Source organism: Schistocerca serialis, chromosome 12 (assembly GCF_023864345.2).
Source record: "Schistocerca serialis cubense isolate TAMUIC-IGC-003099 chromosome 12, iqSchSeri2.2, whole genome shotgun sequence".
Lineage (NCBI taxonomy): Eukaryota > Metazoa > Arthropoda > Insecta > Orthoptera > Acrididae > Schistocerca > Schistocerca serialis.
In genome coordinates, this window is record NC_064649.1 from 145,502,334 (window position 1) to 145,518,967 (window position 16,634).

Below are 16,634 nucleotides of genomic sequence, written 5' to 3' on the forward strand. Positions count from 1 at the left end.
ATTGCACCCACGATAACCAACTGTAGGGGCCGAACACACTTCTGAATAGATGCACATGGGGACTTGTCACAGTAACTTTGACCAGTGAGTGCGCCATGTTGAATGATTAGGAAGCCATAGGACCATGCAACATTATGCCTCCGCACGCCATCACACCAGAGGCACCAAATGGGACAATGATCCTGTGTGCATTACAGGTTTCCACCTCTCGCCTTATGAGGGTATGTAATGCACATAGGGATGTTGCCAAACATAACCGTTTTCGTGGTCCAGGTGTTATGATATGGGTAGGCATAATGCTGGATTGGCGTACCGACCTTCGGATCTTTGAGTACCGTACAGTCACCAGTCGAAGTTATTGTGACACAGTAATCCTTCACCGAGCGGTTCATCTCAGCGGTGCGTTCACCCCTGATTTCATTTTTATGCATGAGAAGGCGCGACCGCATCGAACAGAACAGTTGGAGAAGCTCTTTGAAGAAGAGGATATTCGTTGACTGGAGTGGCCAACCCAATTCCTCTCAAGCACATGTGGGATGCATTGTGGAAATGTACTGCAGAACTTCCACATGCACCAACCACAGTTCAAGGTTTGTCATTTGCGTTGGTGGAGGTATGGAAATCCCTAGTACAAGAACTCTTTACCAGCTTTGTGGTCAGGATGGGGAAACGTTGCACAGAATGCATTGTCATCTGTGGTGACCATGCACACTATTATGAACCGTGTCCTATCTTCAGTGATGTCCAGGGGACCATCATAAATCTTCAGTACAACTATTGTCTTTGAATAAAAGTGTAATCATTGTTTATATCTTTCAGTTAGAGTCATTACAATTTTTTTCTATTTATGGTCCAAGCTTCATTGGGCTATGTCACTTGGCATTCACAAACCTTGCAAACGTTACTTTCAACCTTAAGTTTTGCACGGCTGTTTATTTAGTCCAGTGAGAGACAAGAGAATGTCACAAACACTTGATGCCAAAATACACTACTAGCCATTAAAATTGCTACACCAACAAGAAATGCAGGTGATAAACGGATATTCATTGGACAAATATATTATACCAGAACTGACATGTGATTACATTTTCATGCAATTTGGGTGCATAGATCCTGAGAAATCAGTACCCAGAACAACCACCTCTTGCCGTAATTACGGCCTTGATACGCCTGGGCATTGAGTCAGAGCTTGAATGGTGTGTACAGGTACAGCTGCCCATGCAGTTTCAACACGATACGATAGTTCATCATGGTGTATTGTGACGAGCCAGTTGCTCGGTCACCATTGACCAGACGTTTTCAATTGGTCAGAGATCTGTAGTATGTGCTGGCCAGGGCAGCAGTCCAACATTTTCTGTATCCTGAAAGGCCCGTACAGGACTTGCAACATGCGGTCGTGCATTATCCTGCTGAAATGTAGGGTTTCGCAGGGATCGAATGAAGGGTAGAGCCACGGGTCGTAACACATCTGAAATGTAACGTCCACTGTTCAAAGTGCCGTCAATGCGAACAAGAGGTGACCGAGATGTGTAACCAATGGCACCCCATACCATCACGCCGGGTGATACGCCAGTATGGCGTTGACGAATACACGCTTCCAATGTGCGTTCGCGATGTGGTCAAACACGGATGCGACGATCATGATGCTGTAAACAGAACCTAGAGTCATCCGAAAAAATGACGCTTTGCCATTCGTGCACCAAGGTTCGTCGTTGAGTACACCATCGCAGGCGATCCCGTCTGTGATGCAGCGTCAAGGGTAACCGCAGCCATGGTCTCCGAGCTGAAAGTCCATGCTGCTGCAAACGTCGTCGAACTGTTCGTGCAGATGGTTGTTGTGTTGCAAACGTCCCCATCTGTTGACTCAGGGGTCGAGACGTGGCTGCACGATCCGTTACAGCCGTGCCGATAACATGCCTGTCATCTCGACTGCTAGTGATACGAGGCCATTGGGATCCAGCATGGCGTTCCGTATTACCCTCCTGAACGTACCGATTACATATTCTGCTAACAGTCATCGGATCTCGACCAACGCGAGCAGCATTGTCGCGATACGATAAACCGCAATCGCGATAGGCTACAATTCGACCTTTATCAAAGTCGGAAACGGGATGGTACGCATTTCTGCTCCTTACACGAGGCATCACAACAACGTTTCACCAGGCAACGCCTGTCAACTGCTGTTTGTGTATGAGAACTCAGCTGGAAACTTTCCTCGTGTCAGCACGTTGTAGGTGTCGCCACCGGCGCCAACCTTGTGTGAATGCTCTGAAAAGCTAATCATTTGCATATCACAGCATCTCCTTCCTGTCGGTTGAATTTCGCGTCTGTAGCACGTCATCTTGGTGGTGTAGCAGTTTTAATGGCCAGTAGTGTATGAGAGTGGAGGATTGGAATGAATGAAGGTGTGTGAGCGGCGAGGGTCTACAGGGAGGCGGCGCACCGGTGTGTCCGTTGTTGGCGACGTGCTGCGAGACGGGCAGGTTGTGCCAGCCGAACCAGCGCAGGCGCGGCTGGTGGCTGGCCGTAGCGGACGTGGTGTCCAGCGCCACGGGGCTCTGCCGGCGGCCGCCGCACTCCGGGGACGACGACGGCCACAGGGCCGGGCCTGCCGAGCAAACAAACACACTGCTGAAGCGGACCACAACACCGCAGCATCCTGCCTGAGAGACAGAAGTGAACCACAGGACGTGACAGCCGCACGCAACGAGGCAGGACCGCAGGTGGTGTCCTAGCTTGTTGCCACCACTGGTCATCTGCTACAACTGGCGACATTTCAACTCAGACCCGTTAGAATTTTGTTGCTGCAGCATGACAACAGTGGAAGGCGACAAAGTCGGTATCGGAGCAGAGGTGGTCCTTGGACACTAACAAGGGAACCTCCCCATCGCACCCTCCTCAGATTTAGTTATAAGTTGACGCAGTGGATAGGCCTTGAAAAACTGAACACAGATCAATCGAGAAAACAGGAAGAAGTTGTAAGGAACTATGAAAAAAATAAGCAGAATATACAAACTGAGTAGTCCACGCGCAAGATGGGCAACTTCAAGGACAAAGTGAGCTCAGGAGCGCCGTTGTCCCGTGGTTAGCGTAAGCAGCTGTGGAACGAGAGGTCCTTCGTTCAAGTCTTCCCTCGAGTGAAAAGTTTAATTTTTTATTTTCAGACAATTATCAAAGTTCAGGCACTCACACATAATCAACTTCGGTCTCCAAAATTCCAGGACATGTTCAGATTTGCTTGGACATATGCAGGATTTGACAGTCTACACACGGAAAAATTTGAAAACGTTAAAAACATATGTTTTGACAGAGCACAGGGAAAACCGTGCGACTGTGAAACTGTTGCATTCATTTGTTGCAGTTTATGTGACAAACTCTTATGTTTTCATCACTTTATTGGGAGTGATTATCACATCCACAAGAAAACCTAAATCGGGCAAGGTAGAAGAATCTTTTTACCCATTCGCGAAGTGTACAAGTTAGGTGGGTCGACAACATATTCCTGTCATGTGACGCACATGCCGTCACCAGTGTCGTATAGAACATATCAGACGTGTTTTCCTGTGGAGGAATCGGTTGACCTATGACCTTGCGATCAAATGTTTTCGGTTCCCATTGGAGAGGCACGTCCTTTCGTCTACTAATCGCACGGTTTTGCGATGCGGTCGCAAAACACAGACACTAAACTTATTACAGTGAACAGCGACGTCAATGAACGAACGGACAGATCATAACTTTGCGAAAATAAAGAAACTTTTCACTCGAGGGAAGACTTTAACCAAGGACCTCTCGTTCAGCAGCTGCTCACGCTAACCACGGGACCACGGCGCTCCTGAGCTCACATTATCCTTGATGTTGTCTATCTTACGCATGGACTACTCACTTTGTATATTTCGTTTATTTTTTCATAGTTCCACACAACTTCTTCCTGTTTTCTCGATTGATCTGTGTTCAGTTTTTCAAGGCCTATCCTCTGTGCCAACTTATAACTAAATCTGAGGGGGTGCGATGGGGAGGTTCCCTTGTCAGCATCTTTGCCACAATTCCCCCACTTTCCCTCCCCATCCCCAGGATGAGGTCACCTCCATCCAAGACCTGACCCACTCTTCATTTGGCCAGATCTATGACAAGGTTATCCCCCTATCACACCCCTCCAAGATAGTCCGCCCCCGATAGCTGAATGGTCAGCGTGACAGATTGTCAATCCTATGGGCCCGGGTTCGATTACCGGCCGGGTTGGAGAATTTTCTCCGCCCAGGGACTGGGTGTTGTGGTCTCATCATCATCATCCTATCATCCTCGACGACTACAGGTCGCCGAAGTGGCGTCAAATTGAAAGACCGGCACCCAGCGAACAGCCTGTCTGACGGGGAGCCCTAGCCATACGATTTAATAAATAAACTCCTCCAAGGTCACAAACAGCTCACAAGGTGGTGGTGCTGGTGATGGTGGTGGTGGTGTAAAACCGCACTCCACCCTCCCCCACTTGAGACTTTGTCACAGCAGTCAGCAGCGTTCCCCATATAAATCACGTCACAACGCATTACCGCCTCCCTTTACGAATCAAGGCCACAAAAAAAAAATTGTTGAGAAGCTAAAAAAAATTGGTGGTGGTGGTGTAAAACCGCACTCCACCCTTCCCCACTTGAGACTTTGTCACAGCAGTCAGCAGCGTTCCCCATACAAATCATGTCAGAACGCATTACCGCCTCCCTTTACGAATCAAGGCCACAAAAAAAAAAAATTGTTGAGAAGCTTAAAAAAATTGGTGGTGGTGGTGTAAAACCGCACTCCACCCTTCCCCACTTGAGACTTTGTCACAGCAGTCAGCAGCGTTCCCCATACAAATCATGTCAGAACGCATTACCGCCTCCCTTTACGAATCTAGGCCACAAAAAAAAAATTGTTGAGAAGGTTAAAAAAATTAGGTAACACGCCTGGACAAATAACAAAGAAATGCTTTAGGAACTTTCTGTAAAGGACTATGCGAGAGGCGTTCAATGAATTCGTAAGTAAAGTTCTATGTATTGACTTGGCAGAAAATCGTAAGAAATTCTGGTCTTATGTCAAAGCGGTAGCTGGATCAAAACAAAATGTCCAGACACTCTGTGACCAAAATGGTACTCAAACAGAGAGTGACAGACTAAAGGCCGAAATACTAAATGTCTTTTTCCAAAGCTTTTTCACAGAGGAGGAGGGCACTGTAGTTCCTTCTCTAGCTAGTCGCATAGATGACAAAATGGTAGATATCGAAATAGACGACAGAGGGATAGAGAAACAATTAAAATTGCTCAAAAGAGGAAAGGCCGCTGAACCTGATGGGATACCAGTTCGATTTTACACAGAGCACGTGAAGGAACTTGCCCCCCTTCTTGCAGCGGTGTACCGTTGGTCACTCGAAGAGCGTAGCGTTCCAAAGGATTGTAAAAGAGCTCAGGTCATCCCCGTTTTCAAGAAGGGACGTCGAACAGGTGCGGTGAAAGGGTACAGTACCGGCCGACATTGAAAATAGGTACAACATACTTCATTATTTTTGTCAGAACAACACATTTTTTGTAAAATAACTCAATTTCAATTAATACAGCAAATCTGGATACCAGTGTGGGAAAGAATGACAATTTATTTATTTAATTGATCACATGTGCACTCCGTCAAAATGAATCCCTACATCCATTTTGGTGAGATCTGTGAAATGAATGAATGTATGGTCGTCTGCTAACCGCAGATAGTGAATGTGAATATATGATCATCTTTGAGACGATCCTTTGGCCACCTTTGGTGGGACCAAAGAGATGAAATTTACCTGAGCTTTGAGCGCCTGAAATGTGGCTGACCAATACGGTAGCAAGGTGCTCCCCCACTTCAGCAGAAGTGCGAGAGGACCTGAAGAACGGCCGTGTTTCAGCACTCTGCCGCTGGATCTTGTGCTGTTAAGACCTGTCTTAGTTGTGCTCCGTAGAGACAAAAGAGTGGAGACATGGTATGCATGTGGAATATTTAATAGTAGTTTGAAATTATAATTTCTCTATTTCAGGAACTTTTGTGGGGAGAATTAAATGTCAGGCAGGTAACATTAATGGGATCGTAGTAATCTTCGGAAGTGACCAACGGTCACAATGAAACCACGTGTAGCAATAAGTTGAAATACTCCCGTGCGCTTAAGTTAAGCTGATTTACTAGCGTGTGTACAATAAGTTGGAATATTTAAGAAATAGCGTGTGTACCATCAGTTGAAATATTTAAGAAATGGCGTGTGCAGGACTTGAAATTAGAGACGAGTACTTCCACGTGGTGAGTACTGTGTGAGTCTCAATCTGTGTATGAGACAAAGGATAAAGAGAAGTACTCGTCCATGGTATCAGTTGAGGACTCGCATGTGTGATGAATATGCTCTTAATATTACTCTGCATGTTATGTTTCCGTGTGCCGCTTGATTCAAACTATAATACTCTGAGAGAGAAGCAAGGTGAGTCGGCCGTCTATCCAGCAACGCCACTTAGCTTGCATTGCACAGGAAGACGTGCATATATCTCCAGAGTTCACAGTAGGAAAGTAGAATTACGAAGTGGGGCAGTGTCGTGTGAAACTGGGATGAATATTAATTGAAGTGGGAAAGCTGAAAGTGATAATGTTGTGACTATTCCCTGTGTAGTATTTCATGTTGCCAGTGTGGTGTATGTCATGTAATTTAAGTATGTGTGGTTTGCATGGGAGAGTAGCAAGGTAGTTTCAGAGGTAGTGGGTTATGCGTGTTCCTTTTGTACTGCTCGGTCTGGAGGAAAGTATCGTGATGATGATTGAAGAGTCGAAGTGTGAGATATAATAAAAGATCCACCATCCTATCCAGAAAGTGCACTGTAGCGTTAAATAATTACGAGACCATAAGGTAGAGAATCACCAATGTAAAGCCATGCCCACTGGGCGGAATTTCTCATGTGTTATTGTTGTAGGTTATAGAATTTGTGTGTTTAGGTTATAGAATTTATCGGAATAAATAAGATAGTGAAAAGAAAAAGATTGGTGGCCCTTTTCCTTCGAATTGTATCTTGTCATGATATCCAGAATTTATAATGTGTGCGCCACTCATATTCAGTGCGATGGCCACGTGTTGATAAAAGCCATTAAATAAAAAAAGAAAGAAAATGTGGTATTGCCAGTGCGTAGTGAACAGTCAGAGTTCTGTAAATTACTGATAGTCAGATGTGCGTTTCCGTTGCGTATTATTCATATAGGAGGATAACTTGTAACTTAAGTGTGAGTACTAGAGTTAATGTTACTCGATAAATAAGAATGAATCCACTCGCTTGGCAGACCACTCATCTTGCAGGCCTGACTGCTTGATGCCACAGTATGAGCAAGGCATGTGGGTGCCTCTCAGCAGAACTATAGACCTATATCTCTAACCTCGATCACTTGTAGAATTTTGGAACACGTATTATATTCGAGTATAACGACTTTTCTGGAGACTAGAAATCTACTCTGTAGGAATCAGCACGGGTTTCGAAAAAGACTGTCGTGAGAAACCCAGCTCGTGCTACTCGTCCACGAGACTCAGAGGGCCACAGACACGGGTTCCCAGGTAAATGCCGTGTTTCTTGACTTCCGCAAGGCGTTCGATACAGTTCTCCACAGTCGTTTAATGAACAAAGTAACAGCATATGGACTATCAGACCTACTGTGTGATTCGATTGAAGAGTTCCTAGATAACAAAACGCAGCATGTCATTCTCAATGGAGAGGAGTCTTCCGAAGTAAGAGTTATTTCAGGTGTGCCGCAGGGGAGTGTCGTAGCACCGTTGCTATTCACGATATACATAAATGACCTTGTGGATGACATCGGAAGTTCACTGAGGCTTTTTGCGGACGATGCTGTGGTATATCGAGAGGTTGTAACAACGTAAAATTGTACTGAAATGTAGGAGGATCTGCAGCGAATTGACGCATGTTGCAGTGAATGGCAATTGAATCTCAATGTAGACAAGTGTAATGCGCTGCGAATACATAGAAAGAAAGATCCCTTATCATTTAGCTACAATATAGCAGGTCGGCAACTGGAAGCAGTTAATTCCATAAATTATCTGGGAGTACGCATTAGGAGTGATTTAAAATGGAATGATCATATAAAGTTGATCGTCGATAAGGCAGATGCCAGACTGAGATTCATTGGAAGAATCCTAAGGAAATGCAATCCGAAAACAAAGGAAGTAGGTTACAGTACAGTTGTTCGCCCACTCCTTGAATACTGCTCACCGGTGTGGGATCCGTACCAGATAGGGTTGATAGAAGAGATAGAGAAGACCCAACGGAAAGCAGCGCGCTTCGTTACAGGATCATTTAGTAATCGCGAAACCGTTACGGAGATGATAGATAAACTCCAGTGGAAGACTCTGCAAGAGAGACGCTCAGTAGCTCGGTATGGGATTTTGTTGAAGTTTCGAGAACATACCTTCACCGAGGAGTGAAGCAGTATATTGCTTCCTCCTACGTATGTCTCGCGAAGAGGCCATGAGGATAAAATCAGAGAGATTAGAGCCCACACAGAGGCATACCGACAATCCTTCCTTCCACGAACAATACGAGACTGGAGTAGAAGGGAGAACCGATAGAGGTACTCAAGGTACCCTCCGCCACACACCGTCAGGTGGCTTGCGGAGTATGGATGTAGATGTACATGTGGTGCCCTAGGTTGTTGACGTCCGTGCCACCACTGGATATCCGCTAGAACTGGCTTGTGTAAAGTTTGGAAGGTAGGAGACGAGGTACTGGCAGAAGTAAAGCTGTGAGGACGGGGCGTGAGTCGTGCTTGGGTAGCTCAGTTGGTAGAGCACTTGCCCGCGAAAGGCAAAGGTCCCCAGTTCGAGTCTCGGTCCGGCAGACAGTTTTAATCTGCCAGGAAAGTTTCACATTGTCCATGTTAGCACTTCCAGTACGCAAATTTCAAACAAAGTGGTAGAAAATATTACAAGGTATGAGACCTCTGCACTGCAGCGTAACAGCGTCAACAGTGCTGGTTTACAGAGACGATGATGTGGACGTCGTAATGGTAAGGCACAGAAAACAGAGACGAAATAATATGATTATTGCAGCCATAACGGTGTGGAATTACCGATAATTGCCAAAGTGACGTAATTATTTTCCATAACAGTAGTTGAAAAGAAAGATAAAGTCATCACGCACATGTCAGGACAGTCTATTGCACAGGTATCAGGCACACGATCGATTCTACACCCTTGTAATACAATATTTTTACCCGAGGAAGCAAACGCCACAGAGTAAAATACTGTTAGATGGTGTTAAATATACTTATGGAGTCTTGTACAGGAGCAAAGCACACGCTCCATTCTGTTCTCAACTATAAGACTCTATTGCACCCTTTATTCCGAATGCAGTGGTATTCCGTCCCATTACATACAAGCTGCAAGTGAAGTTCTGGCGCTACAGTCTGGAACCGCGCGACCGCTACGGTCGCAGGTTCGAATCCTGCCTCGGCCATGGATGTGTGTGATGTCCTTAGGTTAGTCAGGTTTAAGTTGTTCTAAGTTCTAGGGGACTGATGACCTCAGTAGTTAAGTCCCATAGTGCTCAGAGCCATTTGAAGCATTTTTTAAAGTTCTGGTGATAACAACATATAAACCATTTGCAAAGTGTAAATCAGATATATCAGCTTCCAACGGTTACTTGGAAGCATTCCAAAGCAGTCTGCTGTCATATTCCAACGGTGAGCATCTCAGTCTAACAGAAAACAACTCGCTCGTTATTTTTAATTGGTACAGTCTTAATAATATCCAGCTTAATTTTTAACTTATAATTTACAGCGACGTTGGACTCTTCCAATTCTTTCTCCAGCCAGTTATTTGAAAGATACAAAGAAGGTATGTTCTGGAATTCCAATACATATCTAACTTTCTCCTGTGAACTATCTCTTTTATAGTGTTGACAATTAGTTCTGTTCCTTCTCGCAGTTCTTCTACGCGATACCATCCGACCATTTTAATTTTACCTCTTTCTTCCTGCATAACGCTATTATTATAATACTCCACATTTTGCTGGGTGTACACTGCCTGCTCTTGTGACATTTCTGTATAAAACATTATAACTTCTGGAAACGATTTCCCGTTAAAGGTTGTTATTCCGTTGGTTTCAATCCCTGCAAACAATTCTGTTGCTGGGTGTACGACATCAAGTCCAACGCATTTCGATATAATGTAACCATCGTTTATAAGGAGATCCAGGTGGGAATGGAGTACGATAAACTGATTTTTCGTGTGTTCTTTAACGTAATAAACGTGCTCCAATCGTTCATTTTCGGCTAGGACTCCAATACGTGACTACTCACTAGTGCTAATAGTAGTAAATGCATATATTTTATATTCATCAGTCATAGGCACAGGTGAACGTCTACAATAGCTATCCCTTTTTTCCAGTTGCAGTTTGCATTCTTCCTTCACGGCAGTTGTCTTCACCGCACGTTCCAGTTTTCGTTTGCTTCAGTCCCTCCTATTTCTAATTTCCTTCTTCGTATGCAAACCACAGCAACTGCATTTAAGGCGTCATTTCTATAACTGGTAATGGTTTAAAACCTATGCGATACAACTGTTCTTTCTCTCACGAACCACGAATTTTTTCTTGTCTCGCGTACGGAAGAATGACGGATTTAGAAAAGTTCTTAGTGATTTTGTGCTATATCTCCCCGTTTTGAACAACCTGACCAAATTTCCCCGATGGTTCTTGCACATATTGGGTGTTCGAAAATTCCCTTTACAAACCCCTAGGACTTTTGGAGGGGAGTGAGTACATAATAGTTTGAACAGGAACCCACGTTCGGAAACGTAACGTTTCCGTTGTACGACGGTTTCAGTTCAGATGCGTAACGCGCCCATGACTACTGACAAGGGAACCTCCCCATCGCACCCCCCTCAGATTTAGTTATAAGTTGGCACAGTGGATAGGACTTGAAAAACTGAACACGGCTCAATCGAGAAAACAGGAAGAAGTAGTGTGGAACTGTGAAAAAATACGCAAAATATACAAACTGAGTAGTCCACGGGTTGCATAGGCAACATCATGTCAAAGTGAGCTCAGGAGCGTCGTGGTCCCTGTTGTGTCGGTAGCTGGGCCGACACCGTGAAGTTGAGATGGCTGAAAATGCACGCTAGACTAACGCAGACGGGCGTGAAGTACTGGAACAGGATACGTAATTAATGTTAGGAAGAAAAGTACGGAGCAGGTTTAATACTTAACTTTAATATCATTGAGGTACATCGATCTTGACGATACACAGGAGACTTTAAGTACAATCACTGTATGGCTAATGGCGCCTTGCTAGTTCGTAGCCATTAACTTAGCTGATGGCTATTCTGTCTCTCGGCTAATGAGAGAGAAAGGCTTCGTACATCTGGTCGGTAGCTAGGTTCTCGTACAACTGGGGCGAGTGCTCTCTCGTATCACGAGACCTGCCTTGGTGGTGGCGCTAGGTCTGCGATTACACAGTGGCGACACGCGGGTCCGACATGTACTAAATGGACCGCGGCCGATTTAAGCTACCACCTAGCAAGTGTGGTGTCTGGCGGTGACACCACAGTCCCGTGGTAGCGTGAGCAGCTGCTGAACGAGAGGTCCTTGGTTCAAGTCTTCCCTCGAGTGAAAGTTTTATTTTCTTTGCATAGTTATTATCTGTCCGTTCGTTCATTGACGTCTTTGTTCACTGTAATAAGTTTAGTGTGTGTTTTGCGACCGCATCGCAAAACCGTGCGATTAGTAGACGAAAGGACGTGCCTCTCCAATGGGAACCGAAACCATTTGATCGCAAGGTCATAGGTCAACCGATTCCTCCACAGGAAAACACATCTGATATATTCTATACGACACTGGTGACTGCATGTGCGTCACATGACAGGAATATGTTGTCGACCCACCTAACTTGTACACTTGGCGAAGGGGTAAAAAATTCTTCTACCTTGCCCGATTTAGGTTTTCTTGTGGATGTGATAATCACTCCCAAAAAACATAAGAGTTCGTCACATAAACTGAAAATAAAAACTTAAACTTTTCACTCGATGGAAGATTTGAACCAAGGACCTTTCGTTCCGCAGCTGCTCACGTTACTACGAGACCACGGCGCTCCTGCGTTTCCAGTGTCCTTGACGTTGCGTATCTTGCCATGAACTACTCAGTTAGTATATTTTACTTATTTTTTCACAGTTCCACACAACTTCTTCTTGTTTTCTCAATTGATCTGTTTTCAGTTTTTCAAGGCCTATCCACTGTGCCAACTTATAACTAAATCTAAGGGGGGTGCGATGTGGAGGTTGCCTTGTGAGGGAAAGAGACAAGTCTCAGAGTTGCGTGTCCTGATATGCAGTACAATAGACAGGACGGCACGTACTACGTCAGACGGTGACATGATCCCACGTAACGCCTGACTTGCAATGTTTAATGTGCGAGACTCTGTAGGGGCAGAGAAAGACGTGCTAGCACGAGTTCTGCAAACTGAAGAGGCACCAGGGGGGGACGGAGAGAGTGTGAACCAGAACACGCTACACGTTGCTGGTCGCCACGTCGAGCCGCTATTGTAATGGATCAGTATTCTTCTGTACGTGCATGAACCGTGAATTTACTTTCAAATTTTTTTTTCTTAAAGAATCGACCTCATTTACTAGCGATTCACCAAGAACATTACCACATTTAATCACACTATGTATGCATGGAAGTAGTTGCCAGGGAGTAACCGATGGAAAATGAAATTACTTTTAACAAATGTGAATTTTATTCCTAAAAGCTTTTTCAAAAACAGATTTAAAATTCTAAGGAGAAAGTACCTCGAAATATCAAGTTACAATTTAACAATTTTGGAGGCAAAGAACAATATTAACAGTAGGAGCCTTCGGGCTGAGAAGCTTGCCTGCTCCCTTTCAACATGGCCGTAGTCACGACCGCTCACAACAACCTCTGAAAGACTACACTGGTGCAAATCTGCAACACACCAGATTACTTTAAACTAAAAAGAAATAAATTTAACAACTCACACAAACACGTAGACTGTGCACCTCGTAAGAGGGATGGAAACGGTACAACACTCAAATTATTTGCCACCGAAAGTGCAATTTTTTTTTTTAAGGACTCTTACGGTGGAAGGGAGGCAACCTTATAACCTAAAATGACTGATATGGCTACGAAGACCGTTTAAATAAAACCCAAAAAATGCAGACTTACATAAAATGTACAACATGCTCTACATTACACGTATACCACCTTGCAAGATGATAGGCAAGATAAAAACATATTTCAAGAATTCGGCCTTTAAGCAATAAATTCGTTAACACCGAATCCGACAAACATGGCAGAGGCAGTTATTAACGTATGGCAGATTGACAGGGGGATTACTGAACAACCCGAACCGCAGATTGCTCTAACCCTCCCCCAACTCCACAACGGAATAACCGACCACCCAATTCACAAGTAACCACCTTCCCGCGGGTGGGCAAACGGAGAAGAATGGTGGGACTACCCCAAAACAAAGCGGCTGGTGACACCAAGAAAACAAGTAGAATTTAACAAGTAAATGAAACAACATATCTCGAATCACTTTTCTAATAAACTGCGATTTCTGGCGAAGACCTGGCGCAGCACCCCCAAAACGCTCTCCCGAACCGTCCGCTGACAGCCGCTTCAACGGACGCAGGAAGGCGCGCCGATCTCCCGTCTCACGGCGTCGCAGCTCGCCCTGGCCAGCCCGATGTCGTGGTTTCGCTCCTGTTGCTCTCGTGTCGGCCGCGAAGCCACTACCCCTCGCTATACGGCGCGGCCCACTGGACTCACGTGGCGACCTCACATGCGCCGACGCTCAAGGCGGACAAGTCATCTCGTGTCTCAGTGCGCGATCGACCAACCGACCGATCCAACAGCCAATGACCATTGCCCGCCTAACGCGCAGACTCAGATGCAGGAACTCAGCCCCGACCGGGCGACCACTCTCTTCTGGCGGAGTAGAAAGACTCATTTTCTGGCTTAAAGTTTGATCCAAACGACAGAGATACTCGCACTGCGACGACAGACAGACACTAACTGCCGCACAAATGCGAAGGAGAGACAGACCACCAACTGGTGACGCGAGACAGACCTAGCCTTACTCCGACTGACCGACTGGCAGCTCACAGCGCCCCTTAAATGCACGTGAACAGGCAACCTTTCCCCTTTCCCACCAGAGGGAGACACCATAGCTGCGATTGTCACAGCGGCGCCACCGCCAGAAACGGAGGGCGGACTGCTTTACACTACGCGCTGGAGCGCGCTCTTCAAAACAGCAAATTTTTCCACGGCTCAGTACAGTGGGCTGGGTTCTTTTTTGTTTTGTGATGTAAACGTGTAATGTTTTATTATGTTTCCTTTCGAATTGTTAGGTAGTAATTGTACTGCTTCATACTTAATTCAATTCCTAAAGCAGAAGGGAAGAATTAAACATCTGAACCGAAACCGTCATAGAACGGAAACGGTACGTCTTCAGACATTGGTTCCTTCAGAATATCATGTACCCACTCCCCCAAAAAGTCCTAGAAGTTTGTAACGGGAATTTCCGAACGTAAGGGGGTATTTTTTAAGGCGTAGTTATAGTATTCCGTGGCGCGTAATTCTGTGAAATACAGATGTTTCCGTTAATTTTTTCACACACCCATTCCCCAATCAGATCGTCCAGCAACGTGCGATCTATCGGCAGAGGATCTCCATGTTTCAGGTCCTCCCTTCAGAAAATTTAACAAATTGCGTGCCTACACAGTTCTGCTACTGGATTCATGGTTTTCGTACTCAGTAATTGACGCAAATCATCGAATGAAACAGAAGGTGTTCCCGAAGGATGTGTTACAGAGCCTACACTGTTCTTGATCTACATGCGACAGCCCTCTTACATTGTCTGTAGGCGATGCAGTCAAATGGTTCAAATGGCTCTGAGCACTATGGGACTTAACATCTGAGGTCATCAGTCCCCTAGAACGTAGAACTACTTACACCCAACTAACCTAAGGACACCACACACATCCATGCCCGAGGCAGGATTCGAACCTGCGACCGTAGCGGCCACGCAGTTCCAGACTGTAGCGTCTAGAACCGCTCGTCCACACCGGCCGGCGATGCAGTCATTCACCGTCTTGTAAAGACATAATTTATAGTGGTCGACGCAGTCAAAGGCTTTAGTATAATCAGTGAAACAAAAATATATATCTTCCTAGAATTCCCTTGCCTTCTGCAAAATCTATCGGATGTTGGCAATTTGATTTCTTGTCCGTCTTTATTTACGGAACCCAGCTTCTTCTTCAGGTAGTTCTATAAACAAGGGATGTATATTTTGTAAGCTTTTTTTAAGATGACTTTGGATAAGTGGAATTGTTCGGCAATTTGAACAGTCTTTATAAATTCCTTCTCTGAAAGGCGCACTAAGCTTTTCCAGTCTTTCCGCCACTGTTGGGTTATCCATATTTTCTGACATACTGAATGAAGCACTTCCACTCCATTCCTTCCTATGATTCCGTACAATTCTGCTGGAATGTCATCTCCACTAGCCCTGTTCTCCAAAATATCTGGTTCTAGTTCTAAAATAACATTAACATCATCGTCATCAGTATGTAGTTCTTTCCCGTACAGACCTTCTCTGTTACATCTTATTCACAGATCCTTACAAAAATATCGGTGCTCCGCTCCCTACGAATGTTCACCAGGTGCATTGTTTTTGATTGAATCCCATGACGGATTTCTTATGAACTTACCTCCTTTGCTTCAATGACCGCGGTAATGATACAGCACATCAACTCTAGAACACTGACATCAAACACCATGGTGACACTTCCGAGTTTGAACTTCTTACTAGGAGAAAATTGGAATCCCCATCATCTCTTCTCAGACTTGCAGCAGGATGTTCATGACAACTGTGTGTCAGAACGGGATCTGTTCCTAGCAGGCGATGAGATTTCTGTGCCATACTATGTGTAAATGATTCATCTTCACATGGATTGAGGTCCAAACGCAGGTTGCATGGTGGCTGGAATGAATAATGCCATTAGCCTCGGAGACTACATTGACATGGCTATTTTTAAAACAAGTTGAATGAAATTGTGTGCATTATTATACATGCATGCAGCATCTAAAAACGTTCTTTTAAAATTATTACAGCATGGATCAATCTTATAAATTGGGCCCATGTGCTGGTTGAGATTATCCAATCACCTCCACCTTCAACCCTGCCATCCCCACTCTCACCATAGGTAAGATAATACGTGAGGTATATGAGACATGGGGAATATCAGGACCACAAACCACAGCGGAATCCTGTGTCGAGGGGGGCGACACCACTAAAGATCTTATCTTATACAGGCAGCTCGGGACCTGCCAAAGCTGTGGAGGTAAACCCCACTGCCTGCAGTTCATCCCTTCAAGGTCTAGACATTTTGCACATGAAAAGATACATTGGTGTGATATTTAACTGTCTTCAAATCAAGTATTAAATTTAAGATCATGCTTGTTGAATAACACTAGAGAATTTTTTAAAAAAATGAAAAAGAAATATGTCGAGTGTTTTGCGAAATGGTTTGTCTAAAGGAAATAAAATAGATTAAAGAAACATTTGTTATGCCTTTGAATGATTCT

At 44.9% G+C, this 16,634-nt stretch overlaps 1 protein-coding gene across 1 annotated transcript in view; it reads right to left on the reverse strand.

Moving 5' to 3' along the window:
* Positions 1-16,634, reverse strand: part of LOC126428009 (carbonic anhydrase 2-like) — a 107,575-nt gene that overhangs the window by 59,908 nt on the left and 31,033 nt on the right. The window contains exon 3 of the mRNA XM_050089891.1: positions 2,444-2,608. Coding sequence (XP_049945848.1) covers positions 2,444-2,608 — 165 coding nt within the window. The remainder of the gene's footprint in view (positions 1-2,443; positions 2,609-16,634) is intronic.